A 23,986-nucleotide genomic window follows, 5' to 3' on the forward strand; every position below is an offset into this window, starting at 1 on the left:
GCAAAATAGTTATGACACCAGGGTAATGTCCTTATCTAGTAAAAGGTAACTGATGGAACTATTCCATAAAACATCCAACCAAGCCAGCTGTCTCTAACAGAAGCAAGTTTGGAGTATTTCTCCCCTCAAGATTTATTGACTCCACCAATTGCTTTAACAAAATAAACAAAGCACAACACACATGTGTTTCAACGTGCAGATCTGGGTAAAAAATGGACTAACAATACATGGTTACTGTATTTTTCTAAGCCAGTTTTATAAACAATCTCTCCCAAACACCCACTCCCTGCATAATTACTCAGTGAAGTATGTTTCCCCCTTGCCAGTCCACAGTGACAAAAAGCAGCACCGGTGAGGGGTCTTTTTCTAACACTCTGTAATGGCAAGACCCTGGCTGTGGTGAGACAAATTCATATGCTGGCAGTATGGCAGTATCACTGTGTTGATATTTAAATATAAGCAAAGACAGGGGTTCCAAAGAATAAAAGTGATCTGGAGCCCGGCAGGATTGCTCTAATAGTATATATTAAAAGAAAAAAATATACCAAACTTGATTTAACTTGGTCAAGAGAAACAGAAGCTGTTGCTTCCACTTGTTGACAGACATGTGACAGCAGAAACTTTCATTACAAAAATCTGTAGAAATCAGCAAGATGCAAGCTGACTACATTGTGTGTTATGCTGAGAGAAGTAAAAGTCATCTGTAATACGAGTAAATATAAAAGAAAATGCTTGACATACCTAATTTCAGATTTTAAGGAGAGTAACTTGCTCTCCTATGAGCTTGTTTTCCAGGGGTCTAGATTTTAACAGAATGGGCAGACCTTATGACTGATCACCTATTTCTTTTCCCCCTCTTCAATGTACGATACAGGAAAAAAACACAAAGTGTATAATAATACACACATTGTTCTTAACTTTGACTTAAAGAAAAATATAATTCAATTTATTTCCAAAGCATTTGCAGAGAAATAAACGTCTGACTCAATCATTACCGACTTTGAGTGTTCTCACTGTATCAGGTTCAGTGTTCCCAACTTCCTATTCAATGCAGCCTCTGTGTACATTTACCACTACCATTCCTTCCACTGTTCGTAATTTTTTCCGTGCTACTTTGCCCAAATATCCTTCTCTTGCTTCTCTCCTTCTGCCTTACTTTCTTTGCTCTCTATGCATAGAACTTCTTCCTTCTTTGTGTGACAAATAACCATCTTTTCCTTTCTACTAAAATACTAACAAAACCGTGTCTAAAACCTCAATGAATTTCTCTCAGACACTTCAAAGTAATTTCCTACTCTGTATCCAAGTGCAGTGGTAATGCTCTTGCATTAGTCCATCATCCAGGTCATTCAGGCCTCAAGACTGCAAACTAGAAATTCAGAGGCTCACAATTAAACAGCCAAAGCTTAAGTGCCAGGCAGCTGCAGTTCCTACCGACTGCAAAATAGATGCTTGTAATAGAGCATTTTGGAAAATGTCACTGCCTAAGTGACTGAATATCAAATTAGGACAGTTGTTTTGGAATCTGCAATCCCTGTTTTTTACTGACTTGACTATCCTTCGTTGCAGCCTGCTGAACGCTGGCTCACCTGTCTCAGTTTAGGTTACAAGCTTTCCCGTGTTCTACACAAGGCTCGACATACTGACACGATCCCTGACAACAAGTTATCACCACCAGTTGTTTAATCTTGGAACTGAAGTAGCACATTACTTCAGCAGTAAATGAATGAATGAATTGTGAGAACAGCCTGCCTGCTGACCCATGAAAACAATTTAGCTTTCTTTCAGACTGACAAGATTTAAATCTTCAGAGACTCGGATTTTCATCTGCTTTTATTTCCCAAATGAATCAAGTTACACAGATGTGTGAGCTGGGAACCAGTTTCTAAATATGACACCCCTTCCTTCCCTTTAATGTTAAAAATACAAGATATTTACAATATTTTAGCACTTGGTGCATAAATCAAAGTTAAGTACCATTTTCCCCATGCCACATTCTTTGCTTACTTCTTTTCTAAAGGGAAAATCTGCTGTATCTTGGCTGGAGAGTACAATACAGACAACGGGTGTTGTCTGTGGAACGACGGCCTGCGATGAGCGAAAATCCCTAAGCACCAAGGGAAGTGTAAAAGATGCTTGTGGGACATGTGATTGAAATTACTAAAATCAAACTTAGAAAAGAGGAAGACTGATGAGGACTTCAAGGAATTCTTTCTGAATGGTTAAGGAAAATCTCCTTTTTCATGTCATCTGACAAATAGATTAAAAAACCCACAACAAACTTTTCAGTAACAAGAACAAGATGAAGAGGTCAGCAATGGATACTTTTAATGAAAGCCTTAGCTTCTGTGACACATCCACTTGCTGGCCGCACATCTTTGTGAACATATTGTTGTCTTACATTCTTGTACAGAGCGCTTAGCAGTCTTCTCTGGACTGCTTGTCATCTTGAAGGAATCTCGGGAAGAGAAGCAGAATGAGAAACACAGTTCATCAGTTTAGAATCCAAGACATAGAACCAAGTCTATGCAGAGAGGGCACTCTCCATATGGCTCATTTTGCTTGGACATTCAGTGCAAATTCAAAATTTGTATTTTCAGGGGTTTTTTTCCCTTGTGAACCAATGAAGTTCCTGCTTTACTGCTGTTGAACAGACTGACACCATCCAGCTATTTAGATGACAACTGTCGAGCTATCAAGACCACATTCTACCTGGTCCTAGTATGTCTCATATTTGTATCCCTTGCTACCCCAGGGAACAATGCAAAATTAAGACAGGAAAACAAAACAAAACAACTGGATCTCCTGCTTACTGTACTGCAGTACCTGGCCTTCACAGGTCTCATAGGAATGGGTTCTAAATTCATGTCCCTGAACAGCTTTTACCCCAGACTAGTTCAAGCCATCGGTGAGCAGTCACCTGCATTCCCCAAAGCCTGAAAAGCAACCTCATCTGCATATGAGCTTGCAGCAGATACTCAGAAATTTTTGGGCTGCACAGTCCATTCTCATGCCACTGCAGACACCACATCACCTACAGCCTACATTTTTTCCAATTTTTGCCTTTGGTAATAAGGCCATCCACAGGCATACCTTTCTAACAGAAAAAAAATCACTTTCGAGTAAGACCTGTAGACCAAGACATCCTGGGGGAAAAAATGACCACCTGGTTTGGGTACAAAACTCATATTTAGGTTAGCAGGGACTAGGGAAAATTGCTTACACCAGTGTTCTTACAACTCTCCCCTCCCACTGGTGACAGCAAATTGTTTATCTTGAATTTTTCCGGTTCCAGCTGGGAATAGTCCCAGTTAGCGTAGCTTCTTGGAGTTGGCAGTGTGCGTCAGTGAAGAGAAAGAAGAAACGGTGAAAGAACATGGAAGTGAAAAGAATACTTAGCACTTTTCTCCCATCTTCACAGTATCTCATGATGCAGTATCACTTGTTCAGACAAAGCACAGTTGATGTTCATCTAGGGCATGAGATGAATTAAGCTTAGAAGGGGATTCAGAATGCAGGCCCTGTTTGCCCTCCCGTATAAACACCACGGCAGCTCAGCCTGAAGGCCTAACATCTGTCTCCAGCAGCTGCCAGCTGTGGAGGGTGACAACAGAGCCTAAGAAACTGACCCATACCAAGACATCCTTTCCCTGCTATGGCCCCTCTGCCTCCGCTAATCGGGAATCTACAGACTGGAGGTCTCATATTTCATCATTTCCTGGAAAGGGCATCTTCAGCGACCCACAGAAACAGATGACTGTGGAAGTAAGAGACAGAGAGAAGAATGAAAAGACAGACAGGGAAGCAAGCAAGGAGTAGCCAGGTAATAGGAACAGAATGAAACAGAGCTTAACACAAGCTTTCGCTGCTGTGTGGACTGCACGTGTCCTCTGAGCCTTCGGTCTCCCGGTCACCAAGGACAGCCTCGTGGCAAATTCTGTCAGGAAGCGATGGATTCCATCCAGAGCATGTGAGTGGCAGAACTGCCTGCATATTTGCTTAAACTCTTTAAGACGAACAGTGTGGCTAGAACAGCTGGAAAACCTCTTCAGAGCCCTGGGAACTTTGTATACAACATCATGGCTTCATATACACTTCTTCTGCTTCTTAGAGCAGAGGATACACGTTTTACACATTAGTGCATATAAGAAAGGCCCCAGTAAACAAATGTAAACATGTAGACTGTGTATGTGTGAATTCAGGGAAGAAGGGCAGAAACTGAGTTCAAAAGACAAGGGATAAATCAATTTGCAGCCTATAGCTTGCATGAGCCACATTTCCTGACAGGAGCAAAAATATTCTCTCACCTACCATCCATTCTGAAATTGCATTGCCAAGCTGTGTCTTGGACTCATCAGTACCAAAGCATCATCTTGGGAAACCAGAACAGAAGCAAATATTGCATATGTTTGCTGGACTCAGCAGTGAAAAAAAATGAGGGTTACAGGAAAGAAAAATGACAACCCTATATCCTTTTGAGTTAAGAGATTCTGGACACACTTCTTTTAAATAACAAAGTCTACATCTCAGCCAAAACGGTGACTACAGCTTTAAAGAGACAGTAATTCAGGAAAGAAGTGCGCAATTTGGCAAAAAAAAGGACGCAAACATTTCTCCTTCCCCCTTTCTTTAAAGAAGGTCATGTTAACAAAAGAGAACAATCAGGCAGACTGTTAGTGCAGATATTTAGAAGTTTTAGGAGACAACAAAAGCCTGCTGTGAAAAGTGAGAGAAAATTAAGAGCCCGGGAATAAGTCAATTAAAAGAGAGAAGAGAGAGGAATTAGGTAAAGGCATATTCCTTGGGTGAACGATAGAGGGCAGACGTGAGTGCCTAAAAAGCAAAGCCACGCTTTACCCCATTTTACTCTTTTCCTTACGTTATTAAGAGCTTTACTATCCAGAAGACAACGGCATGAACTTCCCCAGCTATCACTTGGTGATTCAATGCAGGGATACCACCCGTGGCACTCCGGTTTCCTCAAAAGTTACAGTACAACTGCTGGCTGGATATTACGCTTCCTGCAAGAATCAATTAATAGACGCCTGCACAGCACTCTGAAAATCTCTATTTATAGGATAAGTATTAGTTTCAGATTACTCCTGTGGGGATGAATTTCTCCATCTCATTTCACTGCTCTTGTGTTTTCTTTGCCTAGCTACAGGCACTTCAATGAGGGCCTCCTGGTGGTGAAATCTGCGACTGTCAAGCACGAGGAAAGCGTAATTCTTTGCAATACGGTGTAACAGCTGTTCTTCTATCTCTTGAGTTGGCTATAATGAAGAGAAGAAGCAAATAGAGAAAAAGATGCGTTTGCTTCGCCAATAAAATATAGGTGAGGTATTTATTCTAATACCTAGGTTACTAAAAGAAGGGACATAATTAACTGCAGAGCACTGAGGCAACAGAAATTACCTCATGACGGAAGAAGTTAATCAGGCATGGAATTAATTTCAATATGTCAAAAAAAATTATTTTGTAGGTTTAAAACTCAGTTTCTTTTAGCCCACTAATCAATGTAGCAAGTTGCAAGCAGCAATAATTACAGTAAATGTTCCCTCTGACATCAGAGTGAGCCTGGAGTAAGTCTACTGAATTCACCAATCAGTGGGGTTTCCCTGTCATTATCGATACAACAGAGAACCATAACAATCCTGCAGTGTCTATTAAAAAAGGCAAGAGAAACACTACGGAGTTAAAAGCAGCTCTGAGAGCATCTAAGCTATGGATTCTGTACCACCTATGAACTGAAAAAGCCAAAGAAGATGCTCCAAATTAGGCTACCAAGAACAGCCTGGGTCTATTCCAAAATCTGCACATTGTCATGTGCTACAGCCCTGTCTTTGTCCTGTCGTGCTCTCAGCCTTCCACCAGCATTCCCAAAGACGTCTTCATACAAAGATAGGCTGTTTCCTTACACGATGACTGCAATACACAGGTTCCTCACTGTTTAATGAGCCTTTCAGATCCTAAGTGATATCTCTAGTTATTGTACTGGGAGAGAGAAAGAGAGGGTGTGCTAGGTGTTTGCTTCCCCACAAAGTGACAGGCACAGAAGGATGCACAGTGCTACACCATAATGCTTTCAACATCCCTTAAAATCATACATCCAACTACCCACTGGCAGAACAATGCGATGTATTGAGAGGCAATGCTAGAAACAGCAATGGTCAGCTCTTGTCTCAGTATCTACCTGATGTAAGTGGAGGAATAACCACAGAAAGCTACTGCCAGAATAGCCTGGGAGGTTGGCGCAGCGAGGAAATTCCACAGTATTTTTCAAGGAAATGGAATGTGGCAAGAAATGAAATTTAGTAAAACCATGCACAAGAAAAAAGATTCCTGAAGCAAATCACACCAAACATCAGACACTGAACCTCTTTCTCTCAGTCTCAAACTTCTGGAGCAGCTTTCTGAACTCTCATTCACAAGCCCTACCAACTGTGAAACTATTCATGCACGTATTGGCATCCCTGCACATGGCAGTCAGGCACACTGAAGTATGCATTCGCCTCACGAGCCAAGGCCATGGGGACGAGCTGCCTGGCTTTTTCCGAGTCTTTGTCTTGGAGAAAGAGGCTGTCAGAGATTCTCTCTGTCAGAGAATCACTGCGAGACCCTGGGTTTTACAATAATTATAACGTATTACTACAATACTCATCCTGCTTAGTGCAAGGAGAACTCGAGCGCAGAACTGCGCCGAAACATACAGGTTTATTGCAGGAAGGTGGACATTACTACCCCTCCATTACTGGCGGGGCACGTCCCAAGCACAGCTTCTTAACATCTCTTTTTTTTCCTCCCCTCAGTAACAAACCCCTGAAGTATTTATAAAGGAAACATATGTGCCTTTGTCTCTGAGCATCTCACGGAGATGCTTCTCTCATCTGGAGCTCTTCAGGTCTGAGTGTTTCTTTGGAAACCTCAAGTCTTCAGTGTATTTAACAGCTACAAGAAATGAAAGCCAGTGTTAAGAGCTCAGGTCCTCACTGTCCTGTATAGTCTTTGACTCTTACAAGCACCTAGGTTAGCTACGTTTTTTCTTGGTTCAAAATTGTAATTCCACATTCTCCCAGCTTTTCTTCCAAGGTTCTTGCCCTTACTTCGCTTCTGGCCCTTCTTCTTTTCATCTTTCTTATCCAATATACGCGCACACACATGCGGATGTTAAATGCTGACAGGAGCCACAAATACTTCACAAAGCCCTCGTTCAGAGCTGCAAGGTTTTGTTCTCCTTTTAAGGGTGCTGGTTCCCCTCTCCCCGCATAATCCCTTATTAAAAAAAAGAAAAAAAAATCACTACTCTCCAGCGCACAGACTGTAGTACACAGGGTCAGAACGCCACCGTTTTTACAGCGTGCGCCCTGGAAGAATCAGATATTGCTTAACTGGAGCACCAGAAGATCCTGCAGCACCAGAGATTTTTCTTGTCTGTCGTCACTGGGTTGGTACCGCGGTATCTTTCCAATTCTCATTCCAAGTGAGCAATTTTTTGGTTCATTGCAGGGAGGGTGCCAATTAAGCACTCTGAGAGTCGAAGACTGTTGAAGAGTTTTTTTGGTGGAGTATTAACACATGTACAAACAAATTAAAAGGCTGGTGACTCTCTTCTTTTCCTCTCTCTTTCATGGCAGTTCTGTTTATCTGCCTCCCCCTCTCCTTTTTTTTTTCATTGTCTTTATTGTTCCTTGTTAACTAAAGTTGGCATCCCAGTACCCCATTAATCTAAATTTTTCAGGAAAACCTCAAAAAGTCCTCAACAGCAGCTTTTCTAACAAAGAACCAAGTAATTTCAGGTCACTAAGTTCTGACAGATTGGAGAATTATTTTAAAATTTAGAAAAGGAGCGGTATTTTGTCTCTCAGTATAAAAAATGTTGGTGTATGTGCTACATACCCCTGCCGTTCACTCAAAACATTGCCCAAACCAACGACCAAAGCCACCTCTGGTGGAACACAAGCCAGTAAAGCCCACTTCATCCCACCATACGCTGGTGGAGGGAGGACTGCAGCACGCACGGCAGACGAGGACGCCGGGACTGCTCGGGAGGACAGCGTGTCGAAGAACCGCCTGCCCTGCCCAGCTTCTCACCCGTGGCGCCCCGAGCTGCGCCAGCCCAGCACCCCAGTCCTTCTTCTCCCAGGCGAGGGGCGATTCTCCCCAGCACGGAGGGAAGGACGTTCCCAGAGGAGGAGGGACCCTCTGCCTAACGAAGTTTCGTGCTTTATCCACAAAAAACAATTGCCAAAAGCCCTCCAACCAACTCCAGCATTTCGGGGAACGCGTCAGGCCGGTGCAGAGCACCACCCCCCACCCCCCGGTAGCCGGCGGGCCCCGGGAGGGGGAAGGCTTGGGGGCCGGAGCCGGGCGCCGAGCCAAGGCCCGCGGGCCAGGCCCGCCGGCGCGGCCTCCCCCGCCCGGTCCCGCAGCACCCCCCGCGGCCGCCCCCCTCACGGCAGCCGCCGGCCGGGCCCGGCCGCCCTCCGAGCGCCGCCGCCCCCAGACGCCGCGGCGGCAGCGGGGAGGAGCGGCGGAGCCCCACCGTCGCCACGGCAACGCGACGGCCGCAAACCGCTCCCGGGGCACGCGGCGGCGGCTGAGCCCACCGGCGCGGGGACGGACGGGGAGCGCCGGCAGCAAGCGCCGATCGACGGAGAGGTGCTCTCCCCCCTTCCCCCCCGTAACTAGGGCGAACCCCGATGGAACAGCCCGGCCTGGCCGCCCCCGCACCGCGGGGCTGACCCTACCACGCTGGGACGGGGAGGGGGCGCGCCCTACGCCGAGCCCGCTGGTTCCGCCAGGGAGATGCCGTGAGGGAAAACGGGACGGGGCACCACCTCGGTGCCATCACGCTCTCCGCTCCCTTCTCTTGGGCGCTCCCGCTCGGTGGTACGGCCCGTGTCCCCCCCCCAGCGCCGGGCCGCGTGGCGCCGGGGGCGGCTGCCGACTGCGCCTGCGCAGGTGGTGCGAGCGGAGGGGGGGGGGAGCGGGGGAGGCCTCGCTTCGCGCTTACGATGCTGTTGTGTCGGTGGGCGGGGGTTGACGTCAGGGGCAGCCTCGCGGCGTTCGCCCCCCCCCCCCCCCGCCCTGGTTCAGTCACGTGGTGGCGGAGGTGCGAGGGGAGTCGCGTGCCGGCGGGGGGGTCCTCTCAGGGCCGCAGGCCGCCATTTTGACCCCTTCTGTAACCCCGCTGTGAGGAGACCGGCTCTGGTTTTAGGTGGAGACCGGGTCCCACCGGTGGAAGCGCCAGGAAACCGTCCGCCGGAGGAAACCCCTCGCGTCGCCGCGTCCCCCCGGCGCTGTGAGCCCCCACCCCCCCCGCCATCGGCACGCCATGCCGCTCTTCGGCAGCACCTTCAGCCCCAAGAAGACCCCCCCCAGGAAATGCGCCTCGCTCTCCAACCTGCACTTGGTGAGTCCCCGCGAGGACGCTGGCTGCGCCAGGCGGGATCGTCACCACCCCGCCCATGGCCCGGAGCTGCTGCGCCAGAAGCTTCTCACCGGTGGTCTCTGCGCCTGGGGGGACGGGCGTATGTGGTGAGAGGAGCCGGCCCTCGGCTGCAGCAGAGCCGACCAAAACAGGGTGTCGGGCTCCAGTGCCAGCCGGAGCAGCGGCTTCCGCGGCTCTGGGTTTCTGCAAAACGCTGAGTGTGGTCTCCTCCTCCCTGCAGCTGGACAGGTCGACCCGTGAGGTTGAGCTGGGCCTGGAGTACGGCATCCCTACCATGAACCTCGCTGGCCAGAGCCTCAAGTTTGAAAACGGCCATTGGGTGGCAGGTAGAGTGCAGCTCAGCCCGCTTCGGTCTGAAGTAGCCGCCGTTGGCTGGCAATCCCTGCTTTGACCTCGCTCTTTCCTTCCAGAATCGGTAAGCTTCACGGGGGACCGCAGGGAAATGCAGCGCTTGCGCAAACGAAACCAGCAGCTAGAGGAAGAAAACAACCTCCTGCGGCTGAAAGTGGACATTCTGCTGGACATGGTGAGTCCCTGGAGACGCCCCAGCGAAGGGGCCACCGAAGGAGGCCGTTCTCACCGCACCCCGCTCTTTCTGCTTTGCCCTGCTACGTGAGAGAGCTGTAACAGCGGGGTGACTGTGGGCGTGAGGTCTGACCTCCTCTGCGAGAAGAGGGGAAGGTTTCCCCCTGCAGCACAGCTTGACTTGAGACACTGTGGCTGGATGAGACCAGAGCCCCTGCAGGGCCGTGTCTCCTCCTTCCCCTCCTGCGCGGCGTACGGCATTTCCTTTGCCCCTCTGGCCCCTGCCCTGACTGACATGGAGCGGGAGCCGCCCACTCTGGTCACAGAAGGTCGAACGCTTCCTCCTGCTGTGACAGGTGGTGTGACACCTTAGTGTGTCAACCCGCGGGTGAGAGGATTCTCCGGCCGGCTGCAAGGCTGCAGGTCTTCGTTAGCCCCGCCGCCGCGGTGTGGAGCCGCACTCGGAGGAGTAGCTCACCCTCGGCGGCATCCGCTGTGCGTTTCAGCTCTCCGAGACCACAGCTGAGTCCCACCTGATGGAGAAGGAGCTGGAGGAGCTGAAGAGCCACAGCCGGAGGAGGAAGTGAGGAAGAGGAGGGCGCTGGCGCCGGGCCTCTTCGCCGTCTCGGGGTGGCGCGGGGGCACTCTGTTCCGCGGGGCCATGAGCAGCAAGAGGCCTCCGGCGCTGTGATGGCACCACGACAAGTGACACGCGACGCTGCTCCTTAACGGTCACATTTCCTCTCGGAGCACTCCGGAACCTTGCTACCCAGCGGCCAGTACCCTCTTGCCTCAGGCGGCCTGGCAGCGGGTGGTGGAGGAGATCCGCATCTGGGTGGGCCCCTCCGTCCTCTCTCTGCTTAAAAGCGGGGGGCGAGCCCCGACCCCCCACCCCCAAATCCATCCCGGGGGGGGGAGTCTGCGGGGGCTGTGGGCAGCAGGATGCTGGAGCCGCTTGTTCTCAAGGGATTTGCACACCTGACGTAAAAATTCACCTTTTAAACCAGATTCTCTGGGTGTTTTGCTGTGTCGTGCTGCGAGCTGGGGGGGGCTGGGGCGGGGACCTGGGGCCCCCCGCGGAGGGAGTCCTCCCGGCCGCTAGGGGCCGCTGCCTCGCCCTCGAGCCCGGGTACCCTGAGCACCGCCCCGCTTCCGGCGGCGCTCCGTCCGCCCTTCCGGTTCCGGTGGCGCGGCGCCCGCTCCGTCCCTGGTTGGTGGCGATGGCTGCCGCGGCGTCCCTCTCTCCGGAGGAGCTGCTGCCCAAGGGCGGCGTGGGCAAGGCCGAGGAGCTGGAGGACGAGCTGGAGGAGGAGGAGGACGACGACGACGAGGAGGTGGCGGCGGGGTGGGGTGGGCCGGGCCGGGGCGGGCGGGCGGGGTGACCCCGGCGGGCAGGGCCGGGCCTGACGCGGCGCGTTCCGCCCGCAGCTGGACGAGACGCTGGCGGAGCGGCTGTGGGGGCTGACGGAGATGTTCCCGGAGAGCGTCCGCTCGGCGGCCGGTGCCACCTTCGACCTCTCGCTGTCGGTAGCGCAGAAGATGTACAGGTGAGGGGCTGGGCCCCGGGCCGGGCGGGAGCCCCTCGGCAGCGGGTTCCGCCGCGGCCCGCGGTGCCGGGCAGAGCCGGGGCCCGGGCCTGTCACGGGGCGGAGCGGCGGGAGAAGCGGCCGAAGGACGGGCTCTGCTCGCTGACGCGCTCCCTCGAACGCCGCAGGTTCTCCAGGGCAGCGCTGTGGATCGGGACCACCTCCTTCATGATCCTGGTTCTTCCCGTCGTCTTCGAAACGGAAAAGCTGCAGATGGAGCAGCAGCAGCAGCTGCAGCAGCGACAGGTGAGATGGGAACGCCCCGGCCCTCTCTCCCGGCCCCGGTCACCGGCCGTCGGAGGAGCTCAAACCCGGGAGCGCGGTTTGCTCTACGTGGCAGCTCCGTTCGCCCCACGAGATGCTCTGGCTGGATTTCCCAGCGGGGCAATGTTGCCGATTACCGGTAGCAGGCTGGCGGCCAACGGCAGCAAACTCCAGCTAAACACAACCCAGCGTCGGCCGGGTCGAGGCGCGCAGCGGGGCCCAAACCCACCGTGTCCGAGCGCTGAACTGGGCTGTCACGGGGGAGCAGCCGGTACTGCGGAACGCTGCCGGGGCCGGCGGTGCGTGGGGCAGGGCCGTGTCCTCGCGGTCCCTCAGCTGACCGTTTCCCTTCCAGATCCTTCTCGGACCCAACACGGGGCTCTCGGGGGGAATGCCCGGGGCCCTGCCCCCGCTGTCCGGGAAGATCTAATTTGTGGAAGCTGCGTTGGATTCGGATCATGTGGGAAGAGCTTGAAATTATGATACATTGAACTGTTGATTTGATGGGTCAGGGCATTTTTCCGTTTGTTTGTTTTTATTTTTGGTTCTCCTTTGGGACATTGACCTGTTCATAACGAGGGGGGGAAGCCCCCCTGGACCTGACACCGGCTCCCATCTGCATCCTCCCCCCATAGAAGTCACCAGTCCTTCCTTTTATTCGATCAGTACCACCACCAGTTACAGACTTGAACTGGGGGAGTTCCTCCCCCAGCCTCCTTGCCCCCCACCCCGGGGCACAGGTCAGGCTCCAGACAAAGCCCCTCCTTCCCTGGCTGGCTCACAGCCGAAGGAGGAGGAGGAGCAGTGTCCCAGCAGGTGAAGCAGGGGAAGGAGGGGTGTGGGCAGCTGCGCCCCGTGGAAAACACTCGCCGGGAAGACGCATCTGCCAAGAACAGTTTCACTGCAACTCCGTGTGTGTGTGCGAGTACCAAGGGAGCAGCAGGCCGGGTTCCAGATGATCACATCCTCTGCCTCATAAAATAGAACTTCAGATATCGGCTGCGTATTTTTTTGTATGGAATATTAAATAAATCCAACCTGAGCAGTGTGGTTTTAATAGGGACGCTCAGTTCTTTCAGAGCTGGCGGTGGCTCTGCAGGGCGACGGGGCCTGGCCACGGGGCAGGGGACGGGCAGGGCTTTGTCCTACCCCGGAGAGGGGACTCTACCTCAGCACCAGCAACCAACTCACAGAAAGATTGCGGTTTTATAACGAAAGGAAAAAAAAAAATTTTATTTTGCCTTTACATACTTTGTTACAGAACGATTCAGTTGAACATACAGAAGTGATAGGACATTTATACAGAAATGTTTGGGGTTTTTTTCCCCATTTTTAATATTTGGTTAAACAAAATACATCTCTGTAAACAAACCCAAGACAAGGCTCTAACAAAACCGAACAAGCAAGAAAACAGACACGGGCTTCCCCGCTCCCAAGCGGCGGGGCTGGACCGGCTCGCCCACCCTCGGGCGCAGCGGCCTCCCCTCCCGCGGGACTGCGGCCCTACGCCTGCCCTTCACCTGAGCAGCTGGATCACGCTGTTTCCCCGCCCCGGGAAAGGTGCTGACACACAGGGAGAGGAAAGTAGCCCCAAAATATCTTCAAATGTCTTTGCATATTGTGCACTGATCCGGTGGCTTGCGGTTTCCATGCAAACGGGGTTTCTCCAAAGTGCGACTTTAATCGGCATAGAAAGTGTTGCTGTTGAGATTTATTTTTCCCCCCTCTCCTGAAGAAATGGCTTCCAGTCGCCAGCAGAACACCTGCAGGCTGCGCGTCCTGCCCGTGAAGTGTTTAAAAACTCTGCCAGCTGGTATTGGTCGGTGGAATGTGTTACGAAATAGGACTTTTTATAGAAACATTGGGTCCTTCAACCCTAAGAGCCGTTTGCCCTGGACCGCGGGAGGCTGTGCTCAGAAGACTGCCAAATGGCGCTTGCCCGATGTCCGGGGTTGGTGGACGTCCTCATCCCGTCATCACACGGCCTCTGTTGGGAAGGCGTGAGTTTGGTGGTCTCTAAGCTTCAAACACCTGCTCACGCTTTGCGGAGCTCTCAGGAGAAAAAAAAAATAACTGAGGAAAGGTAGTTGCAGCCCCTCCTTTGGCAAGCTCAGACACCAGCAATGAGACTTCCCCGCGCGATGGAGCGGGGCCCTTCCCAGGGACGGCCGTTGGACTGAGGCACCCCCCGCGTGCAGGGGGGAAGCGAACGGCAGCTCGGCTGGGAAGAGCTGAACGCAGCAAAGCCTGTTCCAAACTCGGCGTTTCCTCCTCCTGCTGTGGAAGGCGTGACTGAGCTACAGCGCGCCCAGGTGACCGGGAAACAGCCGGTGGAAACTCCTCTCAGTGTCTCCACGTCTGGTCACTCTTCTCCACAGAAGGGAGGGGAGGAAAAAGCGACTTGTCCACTAATGGAATGTTTGTTGGCCAATGCTGAAAGAGAAGCTGGTTCAGCCTCCGGGCCAGGGTCTTGCTAATGCCCAGAGGCTCTGGTGGACCCTCTGCATCTCCCACATTAGCAGGCAATAACTATAAAAAGGGCAGAAGCTGACTATTGCCAACGGCTTCCCTCCTCAGCCCGTTTTTGCTTTGTACCTTTACCTCTTTCTGGGACATTCTGCATGACATTCGCAACTGTGGACGAGACTTCTGGAAGGACGAAAATAAAAGGCAAGTAATTCCTCTCAAAGCCCCTTCAGTTTTATTCCTCTCTCCGAGCAGCCCCTAAACTACTGGGTGACCATCCAGAAAACAGAAATAGATGTTAAAAAATGAAAAAAAATGAAGAAAAAAAAAAAAAAAGACCCAACATAGCACAAAGAAACCCAAGCAGACTACGGCCTCTCTCCAGTCCAGAAACTCGATACTCCTCAATTAGCCTGTGCTTGCTGTTTCCACGTCGCCTTAGCCAGCCACATGCTGCCAAACAACCGCTCGCCACATACAGAAACCCCTGGAGACACTGGGGAAGAATCCTCTAGCTACCCCAAAAATTTCTTGAAAGACGACACTGTTTTTATTCTCATTTTCTCATTCCTGGGCACAAACCGTCCCTGTGAAGCAGAGGGTCGTGCTGAGCACCGTACCATTCCTAGTGTTTGAGAGTGTCCCGAGAGACCCTTCGGAATTGCAAACATCTTCACGACGGAGGGAGAGACTTGTGAAGAGGCAGCAGTGTGGTCAGCTCCCGCTCCTCCCCGGAGGGAGCAGTGTCCCACCACATGCGGCCCTGACCCGTGTGGGGAAAGGGAGGCCCCGGGCTTCCAGACACCCCAGCCCCAAAGCCCAGTTTTAAAGAGTGCAATGTCTTCGAGCTAGCCGAAGGACACGCAGCTCATCTGCCTCTGCAATTAAAGTGATACTGGCTTCCAGTTTCCTCCACTCTGCCCTCAGTCCTTCCCCACCCACCACCTCCAATGTCCTACGGCGTCGCCCTATTGCACCAAGGAAGGAAGAGAAGAGCCTAACACAGGAAGTTCCAGATGAGAAGAGTCAGGGCACCCATTATCCAGGTTTCAGGACATCAGGAGTTCAGTGAAGGGGAAGAGCTGCAGTGGGAGGACAGAGTCAGTCCAGGTCACACGTCAGCTCTCCAGCTCTGCTGTGCTTCCACCTCCTCTGGCACCACCAGCAGGAGTTCACAGTTCTTTCCTCTCAGCTGGTGTTTCAAAAATTTCCTATCATGAAGAGAAACAGAAATAAGCACTGCTGAATGTAGAACTTCATCATCTTCAACAACTAAATGCAACTAACTATGCAAACATGACAAGAAATGGGAGGAAATCCCCACACACTGTCTTAAGTTATTTTCTGACAAAAAAGAAGTTACACTTGCCCCACTAGATGGAACACACCTCTACACAGCAAGTTACTGCAGATTCAGATAGACACATGATCTTAACCTCAGCAGAGATAAGTCTATAGAGAGGTCACTCTCAACAAAGCCAAGTGCAAGGTCCTGCACATGGCTCAGGGCAATCCCGAGCACAAATACAGGCTAGGTGGAGAACGGATTGAGGGCAGCCCTGAGAAGGACTTGGGGGTGCTGGCTGACAAGAAGCTCAACATGATCCAGCAACATGCGCTCGCAGCCCAGAAGGCCAACCGTATCCTGGGCTGCATCAAGAGAAGCATGGCCAGCAGGGCGAGGGAGGTGATTCTGCCCCTCTGCTCCGCTCTGGGGAGGCCCCACCTGGAGTCCTGCATCCAGCTCTGGAGCCCCCAGCACAGGAAAGACATGGACCTGCTGGAGCAGGGCCAGAGAAGGGCCACAAAAATGATCAGAGGGATGGAGCACCTCTCCTGTGAGGACAGGCTGAGAGAGTTGGGGCTCTTCAGCCTGGAGAAGAGAAGGCTGCAGGGAGACCTTAGAGCAGCATTCCAGTACCTGAAGGGGCCTATAAGAAAGCTGGAGAGGGACTTTTTACAAGAGCATGCAGTGACAGGACAAGGCGTAATGGCTTTAGACTGAAAGAGGGTAGGTTTAGATTGGATACAAGAAAGAAATTCTTTGCTATGAGGGTGGTGAGGCACTGGCACAGGTTGCTCAGAGAAGCTGGAGATGCCCCCTCCCTGGCAGTATTCAAGGCCAGGCTGGATGGGGCTTTGAGCAACCTGGTCTAGCAGAAGGTGTCCTTGCCCACAGCAGAGGGGTTGGAACGAGATGATCTGTAAGGTCCCTTCCAACCCAAACCATTCTATGATTCTATGATTTTCCAAGGTGGCAAAGTCAGAACGAAACCCAAGTTCAGTCTCCTCAGATCTCTGAGATCAAGAATCCCACTGTGTTTTAAAATAATTCCAGCAAATCTGGAATACTTGTGAGAAAACAAACCCCATCATTTAGATGTGCTTATCACAGGTCGTAGCAGCAGTGTACTACCTGATCACCTGACATGGTTCTGCAGCCCCTTTCTGCCCATAAGCTTTTTCTAATACCAAACTTGGATTATCTCCAGTAACTATGACAGTCAAATCAACATTTTCTCTGTTATCTTTCGGCCCAGGTTTCCAAAATTCCCTGTATAGGAAGCCCGTACTTATTTCTGAAGAACAGCACACCCAGAAAATTCCCCTAGACGCTCTGAACAGCAGTTCCAGAACTGTGTTACTTTATCCCAGAAGTTCACAAAGGCTGGCATCCATTTTGCCAAGACTTTAATGGCAAGGTAGGCTCTGCAAATACTGCTCATGTGCAGTCCCAACCTCAGGATGAGTCTATCCGAGGCAGCAAAGCTGCTAGTAGGCTTTAGAACAGGACGGAATGGAAGCTGAGCAGCAACTAAGAGCAGGCGAGACTTCACACAGTAGTTACACCAACCACCTCGTGTTAAGATTGAAGAGGAGTCAAGCCAGAAGTGCAGCGTGTGCTTGCACAGGGAAGTGATTCCTAGCAAGCAGCTTTCACTGCTGTCAGGGATAACGCTGCACTTTTAGTCTGGAAAGCCTTTTCTTGGGAACACACAGACTGCTACTCAAGAGGCAAAGGAATGCTGATGCTCTCACGTTTGAGTAGAGAGCGAGGCACAGCACATCTCGCTGCAGGCGTCACCCACTAGTACCACACTCGGCCTCTGGCTTCATCACCAGTGACAGAGCCAGCCATGTCAGAGACAAAGCCAGGCTCTCCTGAGCTCACAGAGATCACCACTGCCAAAAGCATTTCCCTAGCTTCACTCAAACTGGGTATAAATCTAAGTGGAGGCACAAGAACCTTATTACTCTCAAGTCGTTGCTACTGAAGGTCAACCATAAATGTTTCAGTCATTGACTGCTTAAAGACAGACTCCCCACCTCCAACAGGGAAGGACTTGAGGAGGAACAGGATTAAAAAATCCTACCTGAGCTCACTTTCACCTCCAATCCACTCGGGCACCTTGAGTTTAGAGTCAAGGTTGTAGTAGGTGCCTCCCACCTCCCGGACACAGATCCAGTGCTGTCGCTTGAGGGGGAGCTTCAAGGGGCCCCAGCAAAGGCTGGAGGGCAGATTCATGATGAAGCCCATCACGTTAGACAGGGCAATGACATTGACATCCCTGAAAGAGCGCAGAAAAGAGCGGTGAGATTATATCCTGGTACTTTAACTTCATCTCTTTCTTGTTTTTACAAACAGTAGCTATCTCCAGAATTACAGAACTCCTCCATACCTGCGCTTGTCCCACCAAACCGCCTCATAGCCTTTGGTCTGAAGGGCTGCCATGATCACGTTCACATCATAGTTTCCATTTCCCAACATGCTCTTCTTGTGGGGCGTCACCATGGTGTTGGGGGACAGCCTGCAAACAGAACAGGAGACCGCTCTAGCAGGCGTTTGCTGAACCTATATTCCACAGCTGGAAGGGGCTAGTTGCTGTATAACTTGAAGCCCATTTTCAAGGTTTTTTTGTTCAAACACAAACTATTCTGCTGCCCCTTATCACTCAACAGAGGGGCTGAGGGCTAAATAATGCATTAAGAATAACTTCAATGCACAAAGCCTCCCAAAATCCTACCTTTGCTGTGCAAGAGACTAGAAAGCAGGAAGTCATCCCCCCCCCCGCCCTTGAACTGGTACTTCTGAAGGATGCATCAATTATTTTTTCCTCAATTCATGGTTGGAGTAAATGCCAGTCTGCCATTTAGAACAACGGCTATCACAATTTCAAGAGTTCAACAGTCAACATCAGTCTTGAAAACTGAGATAACAAGAGGCAGAAAGGGTTGGCTGCAGATAAATTTGTTCTCCCCCACCCCCCACTGGTAAATGAAAAAAATATTCAGACAGAAAGCTGTGAAGATATTTGTGTTTGGGAGCTTTCAAAAGCATTGCCATAAGATAAAAAAAAAAAAAAGCATTGCTGTAGGTAACTAAGCAGCTAACCTTGTCACAAACAAGTCTCTCCAGCTTTAATCCAAAAGCTTGCCTAGACATCACTTGCATTACTACAGCATCTAAAAATCCAGACTCACAGTCCATCATGTTACACGCAAAAATGCAAGACAGCCTTTGCACAAATCCAGATAATGGGTGCAAGGCATAAAACATGGAGATATGTGGCAAAATCCCCAATTAGTCACCTTTATTGTTTTATGCTTTTTCCCCTAAGTTTTCTAAGGGGGGGGAGGAGGGGGGGAAAACAATGAGGGGGTGAACTATTATGAAGGTGACAGACAGGCTTCAACAGCTGGAAGAGCAAGCACGGGGGAAACTGGGAGCAGAGAACAGCAAGGTCATGCAACACCAAACTAAAAGTCAAGCCTGAGATGGGTTCTGTTGTGATGAGTTGCTCTTTTCATCTGCAAGGGCTCCATTAGCTCTGCTGGCACGAGGTCCAGATGTTTCATACCATCCAAATATCCACATTTCACCTGCCCCAAAACTCTTGACGTTCCTGCACATTCTTTGCTCGGCCTCTAGCACAGTGCAAGTTCTGCAGGCATATGTCGTCCAGTGAAAATCCCTCAGCCCTTCTGCATTCATGCCCTGACACCATAAGACATTTGACAAGCAGAAGAAAGCAGTGGATCGAGCAGGGAGTTTCAGACCAACCAAGGCGAGAGAGGCTAGAGACAGGACAGGTAGCTTTTTGCATCAGCTGCAAGTTTTCTTGCAGCGGAGCAGACTGCAGCAGAACCGCTTGGGAAATGACCTAACTACAGATGGGAGAAGAGTTCAAAACAACATGCTAATAGGAAAGTCTGTTACTACCCACCACCGGGCATTTCCGAGCAAGGCAGTGACATTTTCATAGAATCATGGTTTCCAGCTTCCAAAGCTCTGCTGCGATTTACTAATGACAGAGATGCTACTGTAGTTTGTCACAGCTCTTCCAGCACCTCCGTAAGCAAGATCCCTTGGCTACAACCAATTCGTCAAGATCATTGCTTCAACCTATTAACTCTCGTGAGCGCCAGCGAGCTAGGAAAGCCTCCCAATTAACAGAGCCCTTTGGGTTGCACAAGCACCCTCTTGTGGCACCGTTTTCCAGAGAGAAACTTATCCGAGAGCTGAAAGAACACATTTATCTTTGTTTCCTCCCTTAACTTTCAGAGCCCCAGAAACGAGATAAAGAGATCAGCGGAGGCGACGTGCTCAAAGAACTGGTACCTGCGAGCAAACTTACGCCAACAATCGCCTCAACACCGCTACTCTCGCACAGACCTAAACACGGTCCACAACCATCAGCCGAAGGATTCTGATTAGAATCTATCACACTAAGTCAGTGTGATATCTAGACACTAAGCTGAGGAAGACTGACAAAGTTGGACAGAAATCCAGGTAATAATCCTCCTGAGCTTTCTAAGTCAGAAACTTTCACCAAAATGTTGTCTTAACACAACAGGCTCCAAGATTCCTGTATGCAGTTGTCTTTCCTAATCAGATCTCAAATACACAGACTCCAGTGAAGCAAAGAGATTTTGTTTCTATCTCCACGCAACATTTGGAACATGCAATCTTACTTCCTGCAACAAAAGCCAGCGGAATGTCAAAAAGACACTTCTTGTGCTAGAGGAAAGGAGAGAGGAAGGACTATAAAATCAGAGGGGAGCTTGGACCAAGTTTTGGCATACACTTCAGATGATAACCATCAGGCTACGCTGGCCTTATGCAACGGGATGAAACAAAAGGGAAACTAATGATTAAGCAATGCAGTTCAATCGTTCTTCAAGGGATGTGCTAAAAGCTACAGAAAGCTTAAGCTCATTTGTGATTTCGTTACCTTGTCAACACTGGGTTTAAAAATCACACCTCGCAACATTTTTCTAACTTATTAAAAATATTCCTCAGTCCTTTATCAGAGTCATCAACACACAGAATATGTCTAGATGCAGGAAAGGCATATGGAAAAGTGATGTATAAAGGGCAACTAAATCCACACTTCTTAAAGGCAAGTCGAAGAGCTAGACACAAGTAGTAACCCAACAGAGATGCACAGGTAGTGGCAATCCTTATGTGTAGCTCATCAGTTTCTGGGAGGAATTTCCATGTATGTTTCCTCACTTCCACGGGGCTGAATCAATCCCTGTGTCTTGATCCAAATATCAGGATGGAGCAACACCAGGTTGGAATCAAAGACAAGTTCTACCTCCTGGAACAAGGGGTCCGACAAGACGAACATGCCAGCTCTTTCTGAGAGGTTTCATGCTGCACACCAATTCTCTCTCACCGAACCCAATGAAAGCCAGCTAATTAGATCATCTCACTCCTTCTACCGCATGAGCTGCCTTTGTTTGCTTCAGGCCAATAGCAATCCATCTGTGACAACTGCTGCTTTGGAACAAACCCATAGTGTCTTTACACTGGACAAAGAGTGCCTTGAGCCTGCTGTGGACCAGCTCCACTTCACCAACAGGAATTTTATTTACAACGCCATCGTAAACAGCATTTCAATCCGATATTTGCTATTGTCCATCACCACATTCCTTTTGCCAAAGACAGACAGGTATGTGTCTGATCAGTCAAGCACCAATTCCACAAATCTACCGATTTTCAGGACATTAGCAACAGGCACATGTACCATGACTGCCTTGTCCAACAGTACCTGCGCAACCCCTGCCACAAAGCGTGATCTCCTACCTGTCACAAACACAAGACGCCATCAACTGCTGGCAACGGGTATTCAAGCACCACCTACGCGATGAGTACAATGTCCACCAACTGAGTATCAGGAGAGACCCTGTTTCCTATTTGATTACGTAGCTTCACCAATGCAAGGTCATCACAGTTTTCAAAGGCACACTCAGGAGAAATTCCACAAAGCATTGAAACAGCATAAAGCAAACATTTAGCAAAATATGAGCTATTGTACAGGCCACATTAATAATTTACATTTTCCCCAGCAAAATTCAATAACGCTTTTATTAATTATCCAAAGCTGTTGGGAAATACTTAGCACTGCCACAGAAAATGAGGATCTAGCTACTGAAATTAAATCCAGTTTGACAGAGTACACAGGGTCTCGCTGCATGGAAAAAAAACCCATAACATTTGAAGAACTTCACTTAACCACTTAAAGGAGTCACTCATTTGGCAAAGCTCCTAATTTCCAAAAAAAAAAACTTAGAAATGTTGCGGTACTAAATAAAGAAGTTTTTATGATGACCCATTTGTCATTCCTGCCACCTTCACTCTCCCAAGCCAATCCCAAAATCCATTATTAACATCAAGGTAGCACATCTATATGAAGCAGGGGCAAAAACATGGAAGACGGGTAGAGGATGCATTAAGCTAGGTGGAGCAGAAGACAGCAGTCCAACCACATGACAGCAGCTGCAATAAATATTGGCAGCCACAAGTTTTAAGAAACAAGAGAGAGAATTTCTGCATTTGAACGGGGGGGGGGGGGGGGGGGGGGAAGAGGGTGTGGTTTAAAAAAGAAGCTACATTCAGTTCAAAGCAGTGGTATACCCTGAACCCACCCTTTGCTTTATTTTTTTCCCCCCAAATAACATCTGAAAAATTCCTCTGAGCAACAAAGGACAAGCAGAAGCTAACACCAGTGCAGGGAGTATCCTACCTCTGAAAAATCTCCTGCAGGGTTTCCCTAGTGAAGGCGTTGCTGTCCTGGAAGACATTGTTGAGGGCATGGAGGGCACAGAGCTCTCTACGCTGCTTCTCATGGTAAATTTGCAGTGGTGGTAGCTGGGGCGGCTCTGGTGATTCCGATTTGGTCTTGTCACCTTTCCATGGCATGCAACTCATCTTCTCGCAGGGTGGATGGAGAGTAGGTGATGAGAAACGAAGGAGGCTGAATTTGCTTCCTCCAGAGTCACAACAGCAGCCCACTGCCCCTTTCTTCTCCAGGCTAGCGCTGCTTCCAGCTCACAAACCCTCCTCTTGTGCTTCAGTTTATTCAACAATTGCCTCTGATGGCTGGCTTTAAAAACCGCATAAAGATCTGCAACATATTTTTCCTCCCTCCTCCCATACCCCATAAAATGTCATACTTCCCTCCCCCCACAGAAAAAAAAAGTCAGAAAATATGAATCCCCTTAGTCTCAAGGTACCAGCTGGAATTTATCGCATCGCTCCTTTTCTTCCATCTCCTTTGGTCTACAGTGCCACTGCAAAGGTACCCAGAGCAGGTAACAGCGAGAGGCCCAGCCCCAAAGTGCCAGACTGGAGCAGATGAAGCCAGCTTCCGCTGCTGCCTGCGGGAGCGCGGGGCGGCTACAGACTCGTCAGCTGCATCCCTCCGCTCCTCTGGGAACCACTGAATCCAGGCAAGAAGGTGCCAACAGCTGAGGAAAGGAAACCGCCTCTTGCTAGGTCACAACCCTCCCCCGGCCCGGGCTCCGCGGAAGGCAGCTCCTCACGAGTCACCCTGCGCTCCGACAAAGGGAAGTCACCGTTAGCGACGGGAACGGGCAGCACGAAGCCCGCGGGGGCGAGGGGGGGGGCAGGCGGCCGGCGGGCCCAGCCCCGAGGCCTGCCTCGCACCTTCCCACCCCGGCCCTCCCACAACAACCGCCGCGGCGGGCGGCAGCCGCTTCCCGCAGCCAAGGCCCGGCCCCCCCAGACCCCCGACCCCCGCCGGGCAGCCTCCCCGCCCGTCCCCTGGGGAGCGGGGAGCCGCCGGGCCGGGCCCCGCCACCGCCTCACCCGCTCCTCGGCCCCGGCCGCCCCGCACGCCGACGGCCGCCCGCGCATGCGCGCCGGGCCCCGCTCTTACACCCCCTCCCCCCCCCGCCCCATGACCCCCCGCCTCAGCGCCGCGCGTGCCCCGCGGCCCGCCCCCCGCGCGCCCCCGCCCCCTGACGTCAGCGGCCCCCCCTCCTGCTTCCCGCCCCCCCCGGAATGCCGAGCCTCGCGCCGTGATAAGCGCGAGCCCTCCCCGAGCTCGCTGTCTGCCCAGCTCACCTGCCGGCCCGCGGCGCCCCCCAGCGGCCGGGATGTCCTCCCCTCCTCGGTCCCCGCGGGCCTGCCCCTCACGGCCGGAGCACGGTGGGCTCGCATGGCGAGGGGCCGGGCGGCGGAGCGGCCTTCTGTCGGGAGCCCCGGGCCCGAGGAAGGGGCGGCGGTGGGGCCCCGACGCCTGGGCTGCTCTGCGGACGCCCGCCACCTCAGCGGACCGCCAGGCCCGCGGCTCGAAGGGACACCCGGCGCGCTCCCTCCCCGTTCCATTGGCTTACACAGCTGTCCGTGGAAAATCTCGTCTTTCTCACTGGCTAGCCCGAGAGA

The 23,986-nt window shown here is 51.1% G+C and overlaps 3 protein-coding genes across 5 annotated transcripts; 2 read left to right on the forward strand and 1 right to left on the reverse strand.

The window, feature by feature from the left end:
- The first annotated feature begins 8,486 nt into the window (after nt 1-8,486).
- CBY1 (chibby 1, beta catenin antagonist) lies at nt 8,487-10,984 on the forward strand. 2 transcript variants are annotated; one of them, XM_075428559.1, is made up of 5 exons: nt 8,487-8,658; nt 9,218-9,412; nt 9,672-9,777; nt 9,862-9,977; nt 10,483-10,984. In XM_075428559.1, exons 2-5 carry the CDS (start codon nt 9,335-9,337, stop codon nt 10,561-10,563), a joined length of 381 nt encoding a protein of 126 aa, XP_075284674.1. In that variant the 5' UTR covers nt 8,487-8,658; nt 9,218-9,334; the 3' UTR covers nt 10,564-10,984. The 2 variants fall into 2 exon arrangements, with proteins under 2 accessions (XP_075284674.1, XP_075284675.1); XM_075428560.1 differs by lacking the exon at nt 8,487-8,658 and adding an exon at nt 8,680-8,961.
- A 169-nt stretch (nt 10,985-11,153) lies between these two features.
- TOMM22 (translocase of outer mitochondrial membrane 22) lies at nt 11,154-12,883 on the forward strand. Its single transcript, XM_075428422.1, has 4 exons — nt 11,154-11,310; nt 11,405-11,523; nt 11,691-11,808; nt 12,182-12,883. The coding sequence occupies exons 1-4, from the start codon at nt 11,197-11,199 to the stop codon at nt 12,254-12,256; spliced, it is 426 nt and encodes a 141-aa protein (XP_075284537.1). The 5' UTR covers nt 11,154-11,196; the 3' UTR covers nt 12,257-12,883.
- Nucleotides 12,884-13,030: 147 nt separating this feature from the next.
- JOSD1 (Josephin domain containing 1) lies at nt 13,031-23,905 on the reverse strand. Of its 2 annotated transcripts, none has more exons than XM_075428800.1 (5): nt 23,666-23,905; nt 22,323-23,129; nt 17,973-18,101; nt 17,667-17,861; nt 13,031-15,503 (listed from the first exon to the last, which is right to left on the reverse strand). In XM_075428800.1, the coding sequence occupies exons 2-5, from the start codon at nt 22,505-22,507 to the stop codon at nt 15,404-15,406; spliced, it is 609 nt and encodes a 202-aa protein (XP_075284915.1). In that variant the 5' UTR covers nt 22,508-23,129; nt 23,666-23,905; the 3' UTR covers nt 13,031-15,403. The 2 variants fall into 2 exon arrangements, with proteins under 2 accessions (XP_075284915.1, XP_075284916.1); XM_075428801.1 differs by lacking the exon at nt 23,666-23,905 and adding an exon at nt 23,408-23,429.
- Between the last annotated feature and the right edge of the window lie 81 nt (nt 23,906-23,986).

This window comes from Opisthocomus hoazin, chromosome 8 (genome assembly GCF_030867145.1).
Source record: "Opisthocomus hoazin isolate bOpiHoa1 chromosome 8, bOpiHoa1.hap1, whole genome shotgun sequence".
In the NCBI taxonomy this organism is placed as follows: Eukaryota; Metazoa; Chordata; class Aves; order Opisthocomiformes; family Opisthocomidae; genus Opisthocomus; species Opisthocomus hoazin.

What these genes read in the sequence shown, in the direction of transcription:
- CBY1 (XM_075428559.1), top strand. Translation starts at nt 9,335, where the DNA reads ATGCCGCTCTTCGGCAGCACCTTCAGCCCCAAGAAGACCCCCCCCAGG. An exon ending in AAACGGCCATTGGGTGGCAG is followed by an intron (nt 9,778 to 9,861) that starts GTAGAGTGCAGC and finishes CTTTCCTTCCAG; the next exon opens with AATCGGTAAGCTTCACGGGG. An exon ending in TGGACATTCTGCTGGACATG is followed by an intron (nt 9,978 to 10,482) that starts GTGAGTCCCTGG and finishes TGTGCGTTTCAG; the next exon opens with CTCTCCGAGACCACAGCTGA.
- TOMM22 (XM_075428422.1), top strand. Translation starts at nt 11,197, where the DNA reads ATGGCTGCCGCGGCGTCCCTCTCTCCGGAGGAGCTGCTGCCCAAGGGC. An exon ending in GTAGCGCAGAAGATGTACAG is followed by an intron (nt 11,524 to 11,690) that starts GTGAGGGGCTGG and finishes CGAACGCCGCAG; the next exon opens with GTTCTCCAGGGCAGCGCTGT. An exon ending in AGCAGCTGCAGCAGCGACAG is followed by an intron (nt 11,809 to 12,181) that starts GTGAGATGGGAA and finishes TTTCCCTTCCAG; the next exon opens with ATCCTTCTCGGACCCAACAC.
- JOSD1 (XM_075428800.1), bottom strand. Translation starts at nt 22,507, where the DNA reads ATGAGTTGCATGCCATGGAAAGGTGACAAGACCAAATCGGAATCACCA. An exon ending in CTGCAGGAGATTTTTCAGAG is followed by an intron (nt 18,102 to 22,322) that starts GTAGGATACTCC and finishes TTCTGTTTGCAG; the next exon opens with GCTGTCCCCCAACACCATGG. An exon ending in GGAGGTGAAAGTGAGCTCAG is followed by an intron (nt 15,504 to 17,666) that starts GTAGGATTTTTT and finishes TCTTCATGATAG; the next exon opens with GAAATTTTTGAAACACCAGC.